Below are 23,479 nucleotides of genomic sequence, written 5' to 3' on the forward strand. Positions count from 1 at the left end.
AAACTCACAAACTAAAAAACATGATGAAATTACGTCAATGCTATATTATTTTTAGTGTACCAAAGCAATATATTTTCTTTGTTTCATAGAACTATATAATAGGCCACTTATATAGCCATTTTTTGAAACTCCCACGTATACCTAAAATTTAGTATAAAATATTTAATCCTCATGATTTAAAAATCAATATAAATATTGAATATACTGAATGTTATTCAGTCACTGTGTAGGATTAAAAAATAAAACCGTATAGATATTTGATAGTGGTTACAAGGAAATCTATTGCAATATATTTTTGAGTGAAATTACTGTAAAAGCAGTTTAAAATATCGCATAACGCGTACAGATATATAAAATACAACTGCAATTTGACTTTGGTATACGCTCATACATAACCTATATACATTTAGACGTATTATGCGTTGTGTAAGTTACACGGATTTCCCAAATAGCCATTTCTCCCGAATAGTCGTAAATTTGGAATTGGCCCGTCTCACACTCGCCCCAACACATTTATGTTTGTATGAGACGGCGACAAAAGCGAAAGTGACCATCGATCGTTTTTACGGTCGAACGATACGCGACGGTCACGACGACTCGGCGTCCCGAGAAATGTGAAAATAAGAGAAAACCTCACCGTAGGTACCTACCTAATACTGTGCCCACTTGACTTTCTACATATAGTTCTGTATAGGTATATATTATACATAAGTCTCGTGGATTTTCGAGTTTGTTTAATGCGCCACATTTAAAGGGTTTTCGGTCGGTGACAGAGCGCGCCGGGGACTGGTAAATTTGACGTGGAAAAACTGGAGGACATTAATACCGCACCACAATACAATGTATATATTTTTGTGTAAATGTATATGATGTGTACTTCAGTGTGCTGCCGGCAGGTGTATCAGCTGATTTTTATCGGTCGCTTATTTAGACATCCCACCCGGAGGAAACGACTTGCAGTGGTTAGTCACCGTGTATATAGTCTAAACTCACCCTCTACATATGTAATAAATAATCTAACTGCCTCCAGACTATAAACTTAAAAACGTATGAACAGGGTAAACCGGGGGGATAAGCACATTCATGCCTTACAAACCTCCCGCTAAAGAAAAAAATTGCATCAATGCGTATTTTGATTTATGGAACGCGATAATTCGACTTAAAGTGTACTTGTTTGTATGTAAATATATCACCTCTAAAAATAAGTACGACCGTATTAAAAATGTAAGAACTAGTTTTTTTTTTGTGTATGTTTAGATAAACCATAATATAACACCAGTCAAATCGTGGCTCTATACGGTTCCGACTTTGAAAAGTCGTATTTTAAAAATTACGAAACTTATAAAACGAGATGACGGCGGCGGGAGAAAATACTCGCGTCAAACTAGACTATATAGATAGCGTTATATTTATTATCCACGATAATAATAAATATGACATTATTCTTGGTGGAAACAGTCGAACATATTCAGGACGGGGTTTCAGGACTTTTTACTATATACGACAATGGTTTCTCACAAACTTTTTTGCTTCCTATCCGTATAATGCATTATGCAGACTGAATATCACGATGAGATACAAATACAGTGTATAATATACTTATATACCGAATATTTTTTTTTTACACGCGTTGGTGAGGCTATGAATTTTTTCTTTCGGTTCGTCTGTGAACGTGTTTTCGATTGGCCGAAGTATATTGTGTAGTATTCAAAAAGTTTTAATCAAAATCGCCACTCCTTTCTCCCACAACATTTTCTGGTTGTTAGAGATCGTGTATATATAATAATCCCTAGAAATTTGAATGTTGTTGACTGAATATTCTATTTGTAAGGATTCTATTTGTTAATTGTTATTTGCATCGGAGTAAGAAATAAAGAACCATAAATTGTACTCGATACCTATATAAAATATATAACGAAACAAAGTCAACGCATTGTTATTGTTATTTCTAATAATTGTATATTCATTTTTTTAAATTTTAATCCCTTAAATCTCGATTTTACTTTCCTACTATATGAATTGATTCATGTCTAATTCGCCAATTTCGAGTTCTCTGACAAACAGAGCGTATTATTTTATAACGAAAACGGTGAAATATTTAATAATAAATATACCTAAAACAAGCTAACCACTGTATGACTGCCGGCGGTCATTCTACATGGCTGATTGGAACATCAAACATATTTTTACGTTATTTATATTTTTTTTGTATTTAACATTATATTTTTTACATCTGATAAAAATAAAAATATCATGTTTATTACCTACATCAAATGTATGGTAATTATTTCCGCTACGCTACTGTGCTTTTTTATATGTACATTATTGTAGTACTATTGAAAAGTTAGTAGTTTAAAACCATATTAATTTACAGTTCCTGGCGGCCACTGGTGTGGTAGTGATAAATGATGATCGACTATGAGCGTTAAAAGTCATAAAAGTTCAAAATTTGAGAATTACAAAAGACCGTCGGTGATAATGTGGCAATTAACGTGTTTAAATATTTAATAGTATGATATTTTTTTTAAGATTATTCATAAATTGTTGATAAAAAGTTGACCGAAAGTTCATAAAATATACGATTTTTAAGTAGTTCAAAATAAAATGTTGCAAAATTTGATACCCAAATGAATTTTTATTAAACGATATTAATCATTATGTCATTATTCAAAAAAATAAAAAAAAATTGTTACAGCAATAGAAAAAAGCACGCAAGTGCAGTTTTTTAAACGTTTTAATAATAAGTTCAAACTTTTGAGAAAATTTGTTAAAACCACAAAGAAAGTAACAATTATTTTTTAATTAAACATTTGTGTTGAGTGGTTATGGTCGGTTTTTTGATAACGTAACAATCATATTATTTTTAAATTACACAACATTACTGTTATCGATGTATTTGTGTTTGTCTCGTTTTTGAATAAATTCTGTAATGTGTATAATATAATATCTAGAAAATTGTAATTTTTTTCGTATTTCATTTAAAAATCCATTATAAAAACTAAAAAAAATAAACTACAATAATGTAACGGAAAGAATATAGTTAACTAATAATATTATGATTATCAATAATATTGTACAAAAGTTGTATATTAAAATATTATCATCGTTTTTACAATACGAGTACACTTTACGATAGGAATATGAACAAAAATTTTTATCTTCTATATTCTATACAATGTTTGTATTATATCCATACACATTGTTCGTTATTCGTTGTTGAAAAATCGTGAAATTTTTTTATATAGCTATAAAAACGGTTTACTTATTTGTCAGCGAATTGGTTGTCGACGAACCGCAAGGAAGATACGAAATAGAATTCTACGTCTCTGTACCTATAATGTATTCCACTCATTCTAATAGCTTGCATTGTCGATATTATCAATGTTTTATAGCCTGTACGCATGTGTCGTACATTATTCGTCCAATAGCTGTTACCGAAATATGTACCTACACAGTTCGACTATAACTTTCTAGAACTTTATATCTCAGTGTTTCATTTTGTTCAGCGCACTACTCGTGAAATATAATATTATACTGTTGTACATACCCACATGTAAAATTATTCTGCGCCGGCCGAACGATCGTCATTCGTGTGTAACCGAACAATAATATAAATTATTATACTCTGTAGGTCAATGAAATACCTATAGGCAATTTGTTATCCTAAATTTTTATCTCCTCAGCCGATATTAGATGGAATAATATTTTTTCATACATTAGTTGTAATTTTTTTTATTTTTTTGCACACATTACGTATAAATCTCTGAAGTCAGGGGGTTTGCCTCGAATCCGGGCGATGACACAAGGGAAGATTTAAAAAGCCGGATAGATTAATTTTTTTATTACTTCATAAATGGGTCACTGATGGTATTTAATTTTTGAGTGGGCGTGAGTCGGAACCGTCACCATGTCACAGTTGAAAGCGGTGAATTATTTCTTGAACAAATATCATACTACAAACGAGTTAAAAACAGCATCAAATCAAAACGCTACAATGTCCATTTGAAAACAAATATTCCATTTGGAGGCAGCTACGTCTATTGCACGAATAAAATGATAAAATATTAACATTCTGTTAATATTAGTTTAATATAATATACGATATTAATAAATTATAATTATGTATGTACCTACTTCCTACCTGTATAGATGGTTGTATGTTATTATAATTTATGTACGATTCTTAATCGATTATTTCTCATATTATGATTTACACAGAAAACATTGAAGTACCTACAACATCAATGACGATATAAATGTGTTTACAGAAAAAATATATACACATATAATATATGCGCCACCATTAAACCAAATACGACTGCCTCGGGTTTGCTTTCTCGGCAACTAAAACGAAATGCAAAAATAAATACAATTTTTTTCCTCCCCTAAAAGCACGTAGATTCGTTTTTATTTACACGTTTTGTTTATTTTTCCAGATAATATCAAATCCATGTCGGAACGTATAACGGGTCTTGATTCTTTGCCAATAATAGATTATGCAAATGCAATGATAATGAAGTCTTGAAAGACCCAAATCAGTGTAGAAAATACTTAGTATGTATTATTTTTAAACGTATTATCAATATACCTCTTTATTATATTATACACCTATTATAAACCGTAGTATAATGAAATTTTAAATTATTGCATTCATATTTTGTCAGTGAAAAATATATGGAAATGATAATTTAATTTGTTTTATGTACAGAGTGATTCACCAAGCATTCTCATCTTCAATTTTTCATCTAATAATGAACTTATTTAAATCCGATTTTTTAATTTTTGAATATACTACTCTTAAACACAATATTTTCAAATAATTAAGATTTTTTATAATACTCTAAGACTATCGAAAAATAAAAACAAGGCGAGTATGCTAGGTGAATCGCTCTGTATACATATAATACTGTTTGGATAATAATAAATACGATATAGCCAGATGTCACCCATATATTATTTATTCCACGGTCTATCGCGACGATTTACATTTTATATTATTATAAAATTATAATTTATATTTTTATTCATATTGCAGTTACTTAAGAAGCTGATTTGACCTATCTAAGAATTTCACGACCCGAATGAACTCTCCTAACCATCTCGTTATGTTGTATTCCGTGTGTTCAACTTGAAGATAAGAAAATGTTGACAACACGATTTCTTATCACAGTGGATTGCGAACGTCTTTTTTTACTAAAGCGGTTACCATTTATTATCACTGCGGTCGTTCCGATCTAGTTTGAATCACGGCCACATCGCTAGAATTTATATAGAACTGCTGAACATAATAAGTTCCAAATCGTATACGTATATATTATTATTTACATAAGTAGTACCAGATAACCGCGATATTTTCTGTCCACCACTCTTTGTAAAACGGCTGTTTAATTCACCCCCGTCGCTTTTTTCGTAATTGTGTGTTTGATGGTGAATAGCTCTATACAATTCCGAAGAAACGAATTATGTAGGTCCAATATAATATTAATAATATGTAATCATCTTCACTTTCGCGGCTCTTTTTAGTTCGTTTTCCGAGGATTATGTACGTGCCTTGAGTGTCTTGTTAAATGTAAAACGCACATCAGTTATTTATATAGTAAAACCTCCCTATTAGACGAAAATATCCTTATAATGGAAAATATCAATATTCTCGATTCAAACAATTTATTAAATAATTGATCTCATTAAGACACAAAACGGAAACGGAAAATAATTTTCGTGATCCAATTAATAAAAATACTCTGACGGAAAAAAAATTATCTTTAGGTAAATTACATATTTTATGTAGGAACATAAAATAATGTATTTTTTCTTTAAAAATTGTGACCAATAATTGTACTTAATATTTATCAAATGACCTAAAGTTTTGATAAATTTGAAGTCATTTTCAAGAAACTGGTTTTGGTGTATAAGATTTTTAATATCACGAAAAACTAACGTAATAAGAGAAAGAAATAAGTTTGGGTAAGCTGTGTAGTTGAGACAGTAAAAAAACTACCTATCTAAAACGAGTTAAAATGTTCAACCAACTAACTAATATAATATGTACATTATCCTCGCTTTAGTCCGTAGAATCTAAATTGTGTTTGATTGAAGTCAATATAAAGCGTAGAATTTATTATAAACATAAGACGTACTAGTCTTTTTAATTTAATTTTTAAAATATTCATATAATTATTAGCTATTTTGAATAATTTAAAATGTAAATTAAGAAAAAAAAACTGTACAATCATAGGATTGTATGTAACTATTCTAAGTCTACGCAAACCGAATACTTAAGAGTTTGTATAATATAATAATTTTAAATTAAAATATGAAATAATTATCAAAAATAATTCACGTTTTTTCCACTTATACCTTCTACTTTATATAGGAATAATATTTTCATTGTTTTTCTCGTTTTAAATCTTTTTAACTTAATATATAATATAATATGATTATCATTTTAACAACAGTTATTTGGTTTTCGATGTTTTCATCATAGTGGTTTGACGTCGATGTGTTAAAAGTAAATTCTGTATGAGGTAAGAGAACGGATATACCGAATAACTTTTCTTAAAAGCATAGGCATAATCGGCAAGTATTATACACTATAGATAGTGATGTATGTATACATTGTATGTATATATTTTTATTTTTGAAAATGTTCAAGTGTTCGACTTTTTATTTCTCAACAATCTACTTTGCTTAAAACTACAAAATTTCTCTCCGTCACCGCAGTTTTGAGAATTGCCAAGATAATCGGATTATATAACACCTTAGAGAACACAATACATACACTCCTGTGTATTATACAAAACATACGACTCACGATTTATAAAGCTCTTAAAACAATATTAAAGCGAATCGGAGTTGTACATGAGGGCTGTAAATTAATGCTATAGTTTTAATCTTTGATCAACGGCCAATTATTTACTACGTTATTATATTATATAAATAAATGTAATACTACACACAATTTAATGATAATATTATATCTACAGGCCCGTATCCTAGATTTTTGTGGGGACTTAAACATTTTCCAACTTTTTTTACACATAAATAAACAATTACTACTAATTTTTAAATTATGATTAGAATTTTCGGCTTAATATTGATATAGTTAACTAGAGTACTACTAGTATCAGCGGATTATTTGTTGGGAGGGGGGGTGGCTACAGCCCCCCCCCCCCGGGGTGCGCAACTGTATACCAATTATAATGTTATAAATTATAATTAAATAGCACCCATGACTTTTTGTTAAGCTATATATTATTTAATTAAATACTATTACTCTATAGTTGTATTAAATATAATATCAACAGACCAATTTATAATCATTATATGATTCGTTTTTAATAATACATTTTAGAAATAAATAGTATTTTTTTTTACATTGTTTAATTATTCAAGTACGTTTAATAATATAAAAATGATTTTTTTTAACTATATATTATATTTATATTATATGCACGAAAGTATTAAAATAAATATATTTGCAAATGCATTTTTTTTAAATTATATAATTTTTCCAAAAGAAATAAAATAAAATAGTGTATAATAGGGTATCACATTTATTATTTTGACGTTATTTATTTATTTTTTTTGAAAGTTTTGACATTAAAAACTAGGCCATTAGCTATAAATTGTTTTTTTTTTTATTAAGGTTATTCACATTTAGCCTTATATGTTAGAACGTGCAATATATATACTTATATAACTTTTAGATAAAAATATAGATACTTATTTTAAATTATATGGATTGTTTTTTTTGTGTAATATAATTGTAATACTAATAATATTATAGTAATAACAATTTTATTACTAAAATACATAGTAGGCACAATAAGTATTTTTATTTGTTTGAAAATTTTATTTTGACGTGTAAAATGTTTTAAATTGGATATTTATTCAATTATTTATAATATATTTTTATTTTTTATATGAGATCCGTTTAAATTGGAGTCTGTATTAAAAATAAAAATATTAAATTAGATATTTTTCAACAAATTTTACTCAAATATTATTTTATGAAAAAATTTAAAAAATGGCATTTTCTGAACTAAGCTTAATGGTTTGGCCAGTCAAGAAGAGCTTTAGAGCTATGAATATTTCTATTCTATATTTATGATTCCGGTATTTTTTGGCCCTTTCACAGTTTCACCACCTGTAGATTAAACAAGGGTGATGAGATTGTTGTATTTTATGACCAAAGGTTAGGTTGCAATGTCGGTATTAAGTATTATAATTTATAAGATTCTGATTAGAACGAGTTGGTTTTACAAACATATAATATTAATTATTATATAATATTATTTTCAGGTGAAACAAGCCCAATGAAATATTTATTTTATATTGCTTAATTTGGATTAAATGTTACTACAGAATTGTATTTTTTTATTTTTGGTTTTTGTAAAAACTACTTATGAGAAACTTTTTATTAAAATATTACTAACTATTCAACAGCTTTGTGATTTTGATGAGTTTTGTGTAAGTAGGTATATGAACTTCGAACTTTTATAGAAGAAAATTATGCATATGTATTTTTAATATTTTAATTTTCGTAGTTGAACAACTTATGTGGGATCATGTATTAAAGTAACATTGTTTTTATTAATATTAATTATTCTAAAAATTAATTTTAATAATGTTGCTAAAAAATGCTCAAAACGAGTTAATATATTTTTTCATACTTAGAAAATTCTAGTATAAATATTTGATTTATATGTACCTATCTATAGACTGTGGTTATTTATTTTTGATTTCGCGTGATAATTTCCGTTTTTTATTAGTTTTTTTTTTTGATTATTTCGAAAAGTAATTTTTACTTTTAATTCCTTTAAGTACCAACTAGATTCGGTTTTCAAATGTGTTTTTAGACTAAACGTTAAAAAACTCATTTTATAGTAAAATCAATACATTAATTGCTCTAAAATAAAATAAAAACCAAACACTACTTATGTATTATATTTATCGATTATAAAGTACGATTATTAGTATATTTTTTTAGATACTCACATGAAAAAAATATGTATAAAATATACACAATGTCTAATAATTATTTATTTTTAGTTTGAATATTTCATATTTCTCTGTTTATTACCTAAAATCTTTATCCAGTTTGTAAACTCCGCCGACGCTACAACGAAAATTAAAAAGTAAACCTGCAGGCAATTTGGTGTATAATAATTTAAATATACTAGTGAAGTTTGACTTTTGTCGTTATACCATTATAGAGTAGTGAGTACTTATATAATATATTATGACGTTTATTACATACGTTTATTTTTGATGTACAATTTTCTCTCGTGAAACAACAATAAATTACGAAAACAACCATAAGGGCTTATTTAAATACTTGATGAATGTCATATAATGATTCGAACATAAATACAAATGTACTAAATGAACTACGTGTATTTATATTTGGTGACTTCTGAGCAGGGGAAAATACTATTATATATTTATATACCTATATGATATGAATATATTACCGTAAAAATATGATAATATATTATACCAGAATAAGATGTAGTCGAATCACAATTTTTAGTTTGCTAACCAAATGTTAGGTCATATTTTTTGTATTTTAATCTTTAATTCCAATGTGTTTTAATTGATTATGCCTGTTTGATGTTTATTAACTTTTCCTCATAATTTATCTCGTAATTAGTAAGTTTAAATATGCTATTATATAATATGTTATAATATCGTGTGTAAGTATGCACAAACGTGCTTTTATAGATCAGCACTTTTTAAATAAATATATAGGTATATTAAAATTAATTAAAATTTCGCCTTACTTTGTTTCTTTTTAAAATTTTTTTCTTGAGTGCTTTAATTCGGATACGTGCTTAGTAAACGTGCATTATCGAGCTGTCATTTTTAAATTAGTCCAAACGTACAATAAGATTTTCATTTAATAATCGACTAAATCATGTGTATAATATATATATGTATTTATAAATTAACGAAAATAAATTTCCTCTGAAAATAACATACTTTTATGTTTTATATTTTTATACTTCAAATGTATTTATGTTTGATTTCTCAATAAACTTTATTTTATTGTTTATTATTTTTATATTGTTTTGAAAAGTGTCGATTAAAAATAAAAATGTCAGATTTTTGGTTTCATTAACGCTGTGGTTTCACAAGGAACAGTTAAATAACAGTTTTCAATTACGATTAAGTATAGGAATTTTGTTTTATTTCATTTTTTATGAACACATTATTAACCATATATCATGGTTTATTTAAATTTTATATTTATAAATTATATAATGTACTGTTTATATAAAATAATAATAATAATTATAGAAAAGGAAAGGTGTGGATGATATCTTACGGAATAATTTTAATATTAATATTGTATTCTCAGTGTAGTTTATCGCGGAAGTCAGAAAAACATCAGATCCAATATTTTCTGGAAATAGTGAGATATGACAACTTTATAAGGTTTAATATAATATATTCTTGTTATACTTAAATTAGTTAAAAAATATATTTTTTGATATTGATTATTTCTAAGACTGATAACACTAGAAAAGTACAATTCCAAAAATGATATTTTCCCAAGATAAGTCAGATAAGATCACCGATGTCCATAGATAAAGTTAACACAACTAAAATGACTTTTTATAATATTATATGATCAATATCTTGTTTGATGGAAAAGGGTAATGTATGCTTTTGAAGAAAAACTGATTTGACAAAGTGTATATTATTATGTTACTTGTATTCAATGCAGAGACGCAAACATTAACATGTTTACATTATAATATATATATTAGCTATTAAAAGTTCAAAATTATTTCCTTCTTCTCCCACCACAAATTATACATTTATAACATATTTCTAATTCATCTGTTAAATAAATGTTTTGCATAGTATGTGTGCATAGATATCGTTTTTTGGAGCTCAATTGAGGGGGGAGGGGTAGAAAACGTAGACGTGCAATTGATATTTTAAAATTACCGTTGACCACGTGTACGTTGATGGTTGCTGATTGTCCAAACGTGGGCATACACGTGTAATTTCCGGAGTCTGTGAGCTTGGCTCGGGCTATATGCAGCGTGCTTTTGAGTCCGTCCACCCATTCGGTGTGAACGCTGACCCTCGGCTGTCGGATTGACTGTAGGCTTGTCTGGTCCGTGTACACGGGTACGTTACCCAGGTACCAGAATATGGTTCCCAGGTCGTGTGGGCCCTGGCTCAGCTCACACCGCATGCTCACCTCGCTGTCCTCCTTGACGTACAGCTCCTGCTGCCCGCAAATCCTGGCCCTCATCTCTGTGAAACAAGACGCGCGTGCGATAAGTGACAGAGCCGATGGTTATATGGATATTAAGACGCGCGGGATCGATGACAAAATATATCTTGGTGCATAGTTATACGATTTAAATGGAATTACAATATTTTTTTATAATAAAAACTGTTGCTAGCCACTCCATATTTAGTTACCAAAAATAGCATTCAGTGGTAATAGTATGCGTACACAGAGAAAGTGATTTTTTCACGCACACGACTTCAAGTGTCGAGTTAGGAAGTATATTATGATTGTGGCAAGGTACGATGCGTCGATGGGTTTGGTTTTGGTATGTGCGCTATCATATTTTACGGAATACCGAACACGGAATATGTTATTATTATAAATTCATTATGTTATATTATAATTATATAAGTATGATTACTGATTAATGATTACACATTATATTTATCTAGTTATTATAAAATGATAGCAACAATAAATGTATAGCTTATACACACTTTTGCAGGAATAACTTTATTAAATCATTTATTTTTTTCAATATATACTTTAAAAATAACTTCTTGACTCTATCTATGTAATTGCGTTTTAAGTTGTGAAATCTCTTCTATTTTACATAATCTAAGCTTGTTTTGAACGATGAATCTTATGCACAAATAATAATATCAAACGTTGTTTCTCAAATCCATTGACGTATACATATAATACGAGTTAATAATTATTAATATTTTGAGATTCAATTTTTTACTATTTAAAGTTATTAGACATTTCATGGATTAGTTTATCTAAATAAATTGTTTTTTTTTCATTCTATATTTGTGATTAAAAATATTGTACTATAAGGATTTGAGTGATTTCGAACTTTTGATTGGTTTTTTGTTCTTAGTAAATATAATACGATTTTTTTCAGAAAATTAATTATTAAAATAAATCCACAAAAACCAACTACCATTTTATGTCCCTATATAAAATAAAATATTAGGTCATTGGAAATTATGAAAAGTCTGGTTTTAAAATTTTTGATTGGACTTTTTATCATTGTTTAATAATGGAATTATTAATTTATATTTATTTTATTTATACTTGTACAAGACTACATAATGTATTGTCCAAGTAGAAATGAGTATTTTTTTGTTGCGATTCTCATAAGAAGATTGTCTGGAGTTTGAGTAAGATTGACTTGGAGATTAAGTCATATATTATATTAATACAATATACTTAATTTCCTATTAATGATAGTAGCAAAGACCTCAATTGATGCGTTTGTGATTTATATTGACACCAATAATAATAGAATTAATAAATATTTATGTACACACTATGCATGGTAATTTATAAAGAATGTTTATCCCCTGTTTTCTTCAATAATGAAATAATTCAAAACCTGAATTTTAAAATTTTAGATTATAATTAAAGACCATAGGTACTTTCGAATCTTTTAATTTTTTTGTTCTACTTGTATCATGTGGCAATACAAAATTCAAATTCAAATAAAAACTTGATGGTAATGAGTTTGAAAAATTTGGGCACTACAGTGATTTGTAAATGTTAGTGTTAATATTAATATTATTTATAAGCATTAATAATTTTTAAAAACCTTAAAGATTAGGTAGATATATTGACTTCTGTATCAATCGCAAATGTATCAACTGCGGCCATTGAGGCTAAAAAAATCAGAATTTGAATAAGTTTATTATTAAAGGAAAAAGGTAGGTGAAAATGCTTAAAAATCTCCATTTACAAAATGTACACTAAAATGTATCCATAGTTTTTTTTGTACAACGTTTGGTTTTTTAATGATTTATATTTATTTCCATTGCGTTATGAATTTACGTAAAAATGTGCATCAATGTGTTTTTTAGTAGTATTGTAAGTACCTATAATCTATATGTAGGTAAATAATATGCATATTTACTTTTAAATTCAGTATAATGTAAAAATATTAATTTAAATTGATCGAATATTGAAAGATTATTGATTTTGTGTTAAGGCGTGTAAGGATACCTAGCGATTGTGTTGTTGTGTTTTTGATAAAGTATTGGAATTTTTTATAAACTTATAACTATGTATTGATTTCTTGAAAAAAAAAAAAAAAAATAGTATAGTGCATACTTTATAGTATTATTTAAAATCATATACGCATAACGTATTACATTATGTTAGGTTAGCGTTAGGCTAACACCGTATAATGTGTATGTTGTTTATACCTCTCTGGGGACTAAATAATAATATTCTACATTCCCGAGACCAAACACATTATTTTTCAAAACAAATTGGCTAAAGAAAACATTTTTAAATACTTCACTGTATTTATTTATGCCAATAAAACGGTATTTATGTAGAGTAATAACAATACAAAGAGATTATTTGTCGGTATCTATTTTAGTTTGTGTATTATAACATTATGTTTTTTAATAATCTTATAAACTTGTTTCTGTTGACTCATAATAGTTATCAGGTTACCAAAAATAATTTAATACTTTACAATTGACAACTTAATTGAACACGAAGTACAAAACACTACTAAAACCCAATTTATAGAAAAAAACCGTACGCCGCAATTGAGGTAGATCAAGTTCATGCATAACTACTAAAATGCTTAATCCTAGACCCACCTCTGGTGCAACCAAAGTAGAGAAACATTAGTGGTTAGTAATTAAGTAAAAAATAATATTATACCATTACTTTCCGATTAAATTTTGTTAATTAACTATTCTTTACTCTTTTTATCATGATATAAAAAGTTATATCCCAATTAGTTACCAGTCTTATGGTATCTACATTGTAGTTATCAACATAATGCCATTAGAATACATTATTACTGATAATCGTATCAGTACACATTATTTTAATTTAGATTTAGATGCTATTGAAATAAACTTAAACTTGTATAACCACAATATGTATATAAAAAAAATTAACTTAAATGTCACTAATAACTTTTTAAAAATTTCCTTCGTGTCACTACCACACTTAACATCATCCTTTTAATTGCATTATTTATTTAAAATAAAGTATAATTTTAGAAATTAGTCAATATGTAGACTTTATTCACACAAATACATAAATATATATGTAATATGTATAAAATATAGATATACTACATAAACGAGTATATAGTTAACTGTTGAAATAATTTACTCGGTGCTGCGTGTACATTAAAGTGATATATTTATTAGGATACTGACGAAAAGATTTTCATCTTTAAATAATTCTACTCTCATACCGTTATTATCATTATAATAATATTAAAAAGAAATAATAAAACATCCGCTTCCATTATCACTGTTAAATTATTTCGTTTTATGCGAAATGTAAATTGTTGAAAATAATGTTTTAAATCTAACCAGCTGCGTTGTTTATACATGCACGCTCTGTGTATTTTATTAAATTTTCTTCGAACGTGAAACACATTTCATTTTTATGCGTGTCAGTGGTCTGTACGAGATTTTTTTAGATTATTTTATGCATTTAGGTAGGTTTTATTCGAGCACAAATACACGCACATAAACGCAAATACAAGATGTTCCGATTACACTGTAATTATTTTGTACATGTAATGTAATATTTTAATTGAATTATGCGTGGACTAGTAAACTGACGTTAATACGGATAATAATATACATATGCGAGTATGATTTGATTGTCAAAACTTATACAAATATAAACTACTAACGTCTAGCATAGTAGATTTGGGCTGTTAGCGTTTAAAAAAGTGTACATTTTAATACTCTTGAATTTTGATGGTTTAAAAAAAACGGCTGGTCGTACAAAAAACAATAATCAATTTTAATTAGGTATAGTTGTATCGTCTTATCGGAGTCTGAAAATATTTGTTTTGTCTCGAAATAAAACATCGCACTCGTGGACACTTAATCAAGTATATGCAAGATGAAGACGAAATGTGATTACAATTAAGATAATTAATAATTTATTATTTTTAAAATTGCATCTTTCTATAATCTATATATGTATAATTCAACTTAAATTTTGCAATTCGTTGGTTATTAATTCATATTATGGTTAGTAAAATACCACAGGTGGAAAGTGTATTTGAGATATAAAGAGTCGTTAAAATAATATTGATTAAAAAACATAAATTGTATGTAAATGCAAATGGAATTAATTCTATAATATAATAACGATCCGGGTAACTAATTTTTAATTCATCTAAGTGAGTAAGTAGCATAGAATATAAAACTAATTTTGTTTAATTTACAAAATAAATAAAATAAAATATTTGTATATTATGACTAGGTCTAGAATGTTGATACTTAAATGTTTGAGTCAAGTACTTAATTAAATTCCATTAAATTCGCGTTAAAAATATGTAAAAATAACGATAAATACAATATTGTAATACATTTTAAAAAAATACTGAAAACTGTCAAAACAGAATACAATTAGATAGAATCGAATGTTTTCTTATATTATTATGATAACCATTGATGAAAAAGATCTTTTTTATAATATTGTTTTTATACAATAGAAACATAAAGTATAATATTGTTATATTTTAGTTTATAGAATATAACGATACTGTTAAAATATTATACATAATAGTACGACAAATGGATTTTGTTTTATTCTATTATAGTCGAGTCATTAGCTTGGATTCGGCAAAACGTTGACTGGTTCCAACACACACACACGCGCGTACACACATACACATATGTATAGTAATACTATATGTATATATAAATATATTGTGTAAGTTATATAGACACAGGTCGATACCGTACAGTGTGTTCATTAAAACCACGGGGTGTGCGAAAATAACCGAAATTAATCCTTCTGTTAACTGGAAAATTACTCTTTCAAATTTTTAACCATAGTTCATCAAATTGTTTAAAAAAAATTATCCATCAAATAATTTACAGTAAAAAGGGTAAGATTTCATTTAAAAAATAGAAGTTTGTATCGCCACTGAATATTCGGTAAATGCCTTAGTAATTAAAATTTCGAAAAATTTTAACACTAAAATTTGAATAAATTGATTACTAAAGGGAAAATGGAGGTGATCATTGTTAGGTAAATCACTTTTATAACGATAATCGTAACTAGTATGAATACAATACAATAGTTATAAATATTATAATATAATATAGATGCCTAGGGTTTTAGATTTTTGATTGACAGTACTATGTAAAGTTTTGACAAATAAACGAAAAACGAATTTTCGAAAAAATACATTTCCGTGCATAATATATTGATGTACATTATCAATTTATTTCTGGTGGCTCACGCAAATGATTTTTCAGGTTAGATAAATAATACATAAGAGGTAGATAAAATTTAGTAGGTAGGTATCAAATAATGTATTCTAATTTTAAACAAACACTATAGTTATATGCACGCTTTGGAAACAACCTCTTAACAAACCGTTAAGAGGCATCTAAATCGTTTTAATATGCGTCTATAAACCCACCTACTGAGTATATTGATCACTATAACTGCCAGCTGTGGTTGAATGGGTAAAAGTCGTATACGTATACGTTTGATGGTTAAGTTTTTTTACTTTATTTTTCAGATGAACCGTCCACGAGAATATTAATTTTGTCCGTTTTTGAAAATCCGCAAATAGTTACGTTTGGCTGATGTGAGACTAAGAAAACGAAATATATAATATATATTATTATGTATAGGTATTTGACAACATATCAATACTATCTAATATATCTATACTTTATAATATATATATATATGATATTTTGTTTAGTATAAAATATGTTCTACTTTTCGAAATCTGTGGAATAAACTGAATGTTGGTTTAGTAACTATGTGTCGATTTCTCATTTATACACTTTCTCAAGAGGCGATTGGACATCTAATCGTAAAACAGTTTTGGTATTTGGAAATGATTGTTTTTCAGTTTTCTCATTTTTCAGTAATTTACCTAGTATTATACATGTAATGAAAAATTATAGCAAAAATACAGTCGAAAAATATTGAAGAAATAATAAGCTACGAGTATTTCAAAGTAAGTAGTTTAAATATTACGAGGAAATTTAGTGGTTTAATATTTCATGAAATCACCATCAGACATTTTGATTGAAGCGAAATTGAAATTTTTTTTTAATCAACAAATGTATCATTTCAATTATTTATTCTTATTGTAGCATGAAAACTTAATAAGAACGTTTGTTCAATTTTTTTACATTCACGTTTCACATAACAATGATATATTCTACGCACAAATACAGTTTATGTCAAAAGTCTAATACCTTCTTTGGTTCTGAATTATATTTATACGTACCATTAATAACTTAATATTCAGCAGTGAATATCAAGGCAAAACTTCAAAATGTATTCTTGATTTTTTTTTAATTTTACAATATAAACCTTTAAGATGTTTCGTTTCAATCTAGTGTTGTCTCTTTTTAAACGTTTGATAATTTTCCAATAATATTCACTGCTGATAATAATTTCTGGGAAGGTCCCACAAAGTATTGTCATGCTCTAATTAGTTAGATCTCGAAGCTAGGTTACGAATATCGAATGTTGTTTATAACAATGCATTAATTTATATAGTTTATTTTAATTCGACAACAATAATAAAGAAATAAGTTTTTCTTATAACGAGTTCAGACGTTCAGTTTATAATGATGAAAGATAATTTTTGAGCTAGTTATATAAACTGTTGACTCTTGAATAAAAAAACGTTTTTTTAAAAAAAATATTACGCATTTTAAATTTTATCAAACCATTTATTGGTAATCCAAAAAATTTATTTATGTATGTTTTTTTGGTATCAACAAAAGTATTAGTTTTGTGTTTATGAATTTCGTTTACCCGTAGATGTCACGATATGTGTAAATGATCTGCTAAACTATGTACGTTAACTAGTAATCTATTAACATGTAGTGCTGTAGATAGATAATTGACGTGCGCAACATTGTTGTCATCACTATAAAATCAGCACTGGTTTTTTTAATTTGTTGATCATTTTTTTTTTTTTTTTGATGAAATCGAGTAATGAAGATAGTAAAATAAAACCTAGTCAGAAAATAACAAGTGTAACAAAATTACGCGAATCATTGAACTAAATACATTTTTTTTACATCAGAACAAAAGTTATTACAGAAATAATTATAATTATTTACACTGTTTAATTTTAGATTTTGAGCGAAGTAATGAATGTATCGATTTTAGAATAACGTATATTATTTATTTATTTTTTTTATAGCTGAAAATCGACGATTTTTAACTTAGAGGTTGGTTTCTGGTAGCGAAAGTAAACTGAATTTTATTTGTATTTTGGAAGGTCAAAAGGTAAAAATTCACAGTAGTTTTTAAAGCGATTGGGAATTACATAAAAAAAAAAAAAGATTATTTCTTAAAATTTTAATATTATTATAAAAATATGTTTGGTTTTCGTTTATGAATTAAGATTATTGTATCTCTTATACTATAATTTATTATTGAGTTAAAATTTAATATAAGATCTATTAAAGTGATGACCTACTCAATGACGAGTACACTCTCGAAATACATTTACGCGACGACTTTCTTTTTTTAATGGTTTATAATTATTGTGCGTACAATTTTAGGTGATTACGGAGAATTAAATAATCCGAAACAATTATATTTTTTGTAGCCACGTCATAAAATATAGTTTGATTTAAAAATTGCAAATTAATGATTAATTGTACACGATGCTAAACCACCATTATGTCGACACTGAATTCGATCGTTGCATGTACGTTTCGAGCTTTTATGATAAATGGCTGCAGGCTTCAACCCGGGTTTGCGTTGATTTGTCAGCGGAGTGTCGGGTACTGTTCGTCTAAAGTGAGATTTTTAACAATTTCATCGGTAGATTATAATATACGCTGTTAATATTATACGTTTTGAAACACATAGCAATATATGCGACCATTTTTTTGTACCCGAATTACCGCATACTATTCGTATATTATTTATGACCATAAACCGTTATAAAAATATTAGAAATAAAAATGTTAACGTTGAAGGGCTATGAATGGTTAATGTCGATTTTCGTTTTATGCACTGTTTTAAAGATCTAAACGAAATAGCCCTGGATCTCTTCCATGTGAGAGAAAATAGTTGTAAATTGTTTCGTCCAAAAAAAAAAAAAAAACAAACTTTTCCGGTAGAAAGATTTTTTCGGTTGTACTAGCTTCTACAATTTAATAGAGTTTTAAAGTTTTAAAACATATAATACGCAACTCTTATAAGTACAAATAGTTTCTAAATATAATATTATCATTTTTGAGTTACGATAAAATGAGGAAAACATCCGTATATTACTCGTAACATACTACAACAAAGTATGTAAAACGACAGCAGATTGTAACTTGAATAAATAATAATAATAACAATAGAATAGATGTTTGGGTACTTTTAAAAATACATTTTTGACAGACTCTTTTTCTCTCACTCATTTATTCTTTATCTCTACACTCTCTCTCTCGCACGATATCTCGATGTCGACAATATCCATGTTTTGATATACTTTGGGCAGATCACTTAAATTTAACTATAATACATTGAAAATACTTCAGCCTGAAGAGATGTTTACGATCCGTTTTAGGTTTATTGGTTTAAAGTGCAATATAATAATAATATATTCTTGGTCCTTTTTCATTCATCTGCATAATTTAGCTAGCGGATATTATACTAAAGTATGTATATACATATATACTCACCGTGTATCGTGGCGAAGAATCTTTCGATTGGACATTGATGTGTTTTATTATTATTATTATTCCCGTAAACACTTTTTCAGTTGGAAAATGTTGTCCTTAAGTTTCGTATAGCCCACTCTATATCGTACTGGTAATTCGACGCAGATGGTACTTTAAGCAGGTGATTTTTGGAATTTACCAGTAGTTTTCTGGATAATCGCGAAGAGTTATACCCGAAAACCACGACCGTATAAGGAAAACCCTAACCCGAGTTGAATTTCCACCACAAAGGAAAACTTTTAGCATTATTTTAAAACTTTTAAATAATCCTTGGGATTTTAAATTTTTACATTTTATATGTGTATATGTTACAATGTATAAAACAGTTTTGTAAAATGTTTTTATTTTTAATTTTATGACATTAAAAAACTCAAAGTAAATTTTACGATTTAAAAAATAGTGAGAAAGTGGATACTATTTTCTGTACAGTAGGTGATTTTTTTTACAGTGGGTAATTGTAATAGAGGCGTTAAATTTGATTTCAGTAATGTATCATTGTACATGAAAACGATTTTGTACTGTGACGTCTATCAGCCTAGGATATATTATATTATATTTATTTCACTGATTACACCATTTTACTCAATACCCAATACCACATAAAAAGTTGAGTACATAGTATTATTATTATTAAACTTGATAACTTATAAGACAATAGATCAACGAACGATGTGAATAAGTTCGTGTATAAACAGCTTAAAATTAGTCGTTCTATTTTGAAAATAATGACTTATGTGTAATGGAAACAGTATAAAGTTTTTAAACGATTAATAATTTTTAAATTTCAAAAAAAAAAAGAAAATTAAAATCGTTCTGCTATATTAAAATTTTCAGTTGGTAGCTAATACGGATCTTTTCATTATTTTTTTAAGCATTAGCTATACAAAAAGTGATTTGAAAATATTTTTATTTTGATAAATGCTGTTAATATTTTAACTTCAAGTGCTTCTCAAAATATTAAAATTACACTTATTATTATTGTACAGACAACTTATACCTACAGTATAAATTTTTGATACTTAATATTGGCCTATGAATAACTCATGAGAGACATTGTATTTAATTTTGAATTTTTACTCAAAAACATTATAAAAGTTAATTATTTACAACCCTTCTATAATTAGTACAAAAAGATCCAAATTATTAAGAATATTATTTTATAAATAGTAAATGCTATATATGTATGTAAATATTTGGAAAACATTTTAGAAAACGAAATCAGTTTAATGAAAAATTGGGTTTACGTAAAAATTCCCGTTTTCTTTCATATTGTTTTGTTTTTCTAAGTATAGTTGATAATAAGAATTAATAATTAAATTAATTTACTATAGAATTAATATCTCAAAAGTACCATCAAAGTTGAAAACCGAAGAGTTTTTACTACTTAAAAAGGTTATGACGTAAAAAAATAAAATAATTATGAAATCAATACATTCATCGTCCCACTTGAAATTTAAAATTACTTTAACGTCCAAATGACATCGCTGAAGCTGAGTATCATTGAAGCTGATTGGGGAAAAAAAAAATTGGTATTATTGTTTTATGTTTTCTGTATGGTTAGGTTCAAATAATTTGGTTGAATAACTTTTAACAATCAACGGTATCTACATAATCATTAGTATAGTGAATAGTGATAGTAGTTAGTATAGTTGTACTTGTTGGTGAAATTTATGAGTAAAAACACATTTTAATTTAAAATCTCGTGATTTGTTTGTGTTTGAAACCATGTGACTTTAGAGTCGCTTCGGTGTCTGCTTTTTAGTAATTACAACCGGTACAAATATTCAGCGACCCGTAATGCCAACGAATTGATTTAATTGACGTCGGTGTATTAAAGTATATTCGATGTTAATAAATTGATAATGTTTATATTTAAGATATCGAATCCCATAACTGAGCTATTTAATCGTCTATTATTTTTTATTTTGTGTAATATATTTACTCGTACGATATCTTTTAAGTGTTTTCAAATAGAGTATATATGCTTTAAAATAATTATTCATAGTTAGCGAATATTAAATTTACTTTTTATGTGATATAATGTTTACTCGTTGAATTTAACGAATAAATAACTTGATATTTATTTTTAAATAGTATTAAGAAAAAAAATGGCAGCTTATTATTATTCTTGTGCATATCGTGTAAAATTATTGTAATTTTTCTCAGATCTATTAAATGTTGCCATTGTAACAGTAACATGGTAAGTAGAGGATAAGCGATTAAATCTTTAAAGCTATGTTTACGGTCTTGATCAATTTCGTTTCTTGGGCATGGTGACTTCTAAAAATGGACGATGGGCGTTTCGATCGAAGGCGGATCAGTCCGGAAGAGGTGCCAAGTTAACATTTTATCCCGCTTGTGTTGTTTTCGAAAACGAATAGTATTACGTATTGTTTGAACTAGATAATGGACCACGCGTAGGTCTATTTTTATGATTATTATTTTATGGTACTTAAAATTTATCTACGGCTAAGTTAATCGTGTATAACTATTGTTTTACTGTAATATCTACATACAACGATTTTATGCATTTTACTACAAAATGTAAGTGAAATAATTATTAATAAGTACTATCTCAATGTTTTTATTGATGTTTTTGCAAGTCTATGTCACGTTGCTCTATTTCTTAGTAAATTTGTTTTGCATTTAAAAAAATGAATTCCGTATCAGCTTCAAATGCATTTATTAATTTAATTTAATTTCAAACTTGGCGTATTTATAAAAGTAAATTCTGTGGAAACTATTCATTGAAACCTTGAACCGCTATAAAGTTTCAGTGTACCTCATTTAAAAGCTCTTTCAACTTTCCACTTGAGAACATAAACCAAACAAAATTGAGAACAATCTTGAACGAACAAACCGAATAAAAAGATGCTTGTACAAATATTTTAAACCGATTGTTTATTTTGTAAAAATAACCTGTTAGTTTCATAGTGGTACAATTATAACATCGCTGTAATGAGGCTAATTTCGTTCTGTATCTATCGCAGTGTAATATACTGCCAAAAGTCAAACTTATAATTTATGCATAATTTTTATTATTTCATTGCTTTTAACAACAAATATAGTGCCATGTTTCATTTAACTTCAATTTTCTAATATTTCAAGAGTAAAATTTTGATTCAAGCGTACGTATATTCAAATAACTCGTATTTTTAAAATGTTTTTAATTTTAAATTGTGTTTTGAAATTATTTAATATAAAAAAAAAATATCAATGGTATTAACATTATCAATATTGTATCATTATATAAATGAGAAAAATAAAATAATGTACAATATTTTGTTTCAGGAATCTGATTTAAACATGGTATAATGCACAATTGGAATTAATTCCACGTTCGCCCGAGGCATTGATTGTATATTTTCGATTTTATATTAAAATAATATTATATATTATACACAATGCTTTACGTTTTTCGAATTTTGAACATTATTATAATGCCCAACATTTTTTTAAACTATAATGACGTACCATAATTAAATATTATTTTGACTTTGTTTAAAATGAGATTGTGGTAGCT

General features: G+C 27.1%; 1 protein-coding gene across 1 annotated transcript in view; it reads right to left on the reverse strand.

Moving 5' to 3' along the window:
* LOC114131934 (inactive tyrosine-protein kinase 7-like) overlaps positions 1 to 23,479 on the reverse strand; it is a 222,119-nt gene that overhangs the window by 17,549 nt on the left and 181,091 nt on the right. Inside the window, exon 4 of the mRNA XM_027997286.2 lies at positions 10,957 to 11,271. Within this exon, the coding sequence (XP_027853087.2) occupies positions 10,957 to 11,271 (315 nt within the window). The remainder of the gene's footprint in view (positions 1 to 10,956; positions 11,272 to 23,479) is intronic.

This window comes from Aphis gossypii, chromosome 1, assembly GCF_020184175.1.
Source record: "Aphis gossypii isolate Hap1 chromosome 1, ASM2018417v2, whole genome shotgun sequence".
Classification (NCBI taxonomy): Eukaryota; Metazoa; Arthropoda; class Insecta; order Hemiptera; family Aphididae; genus Aphis; species Aphis gossypii.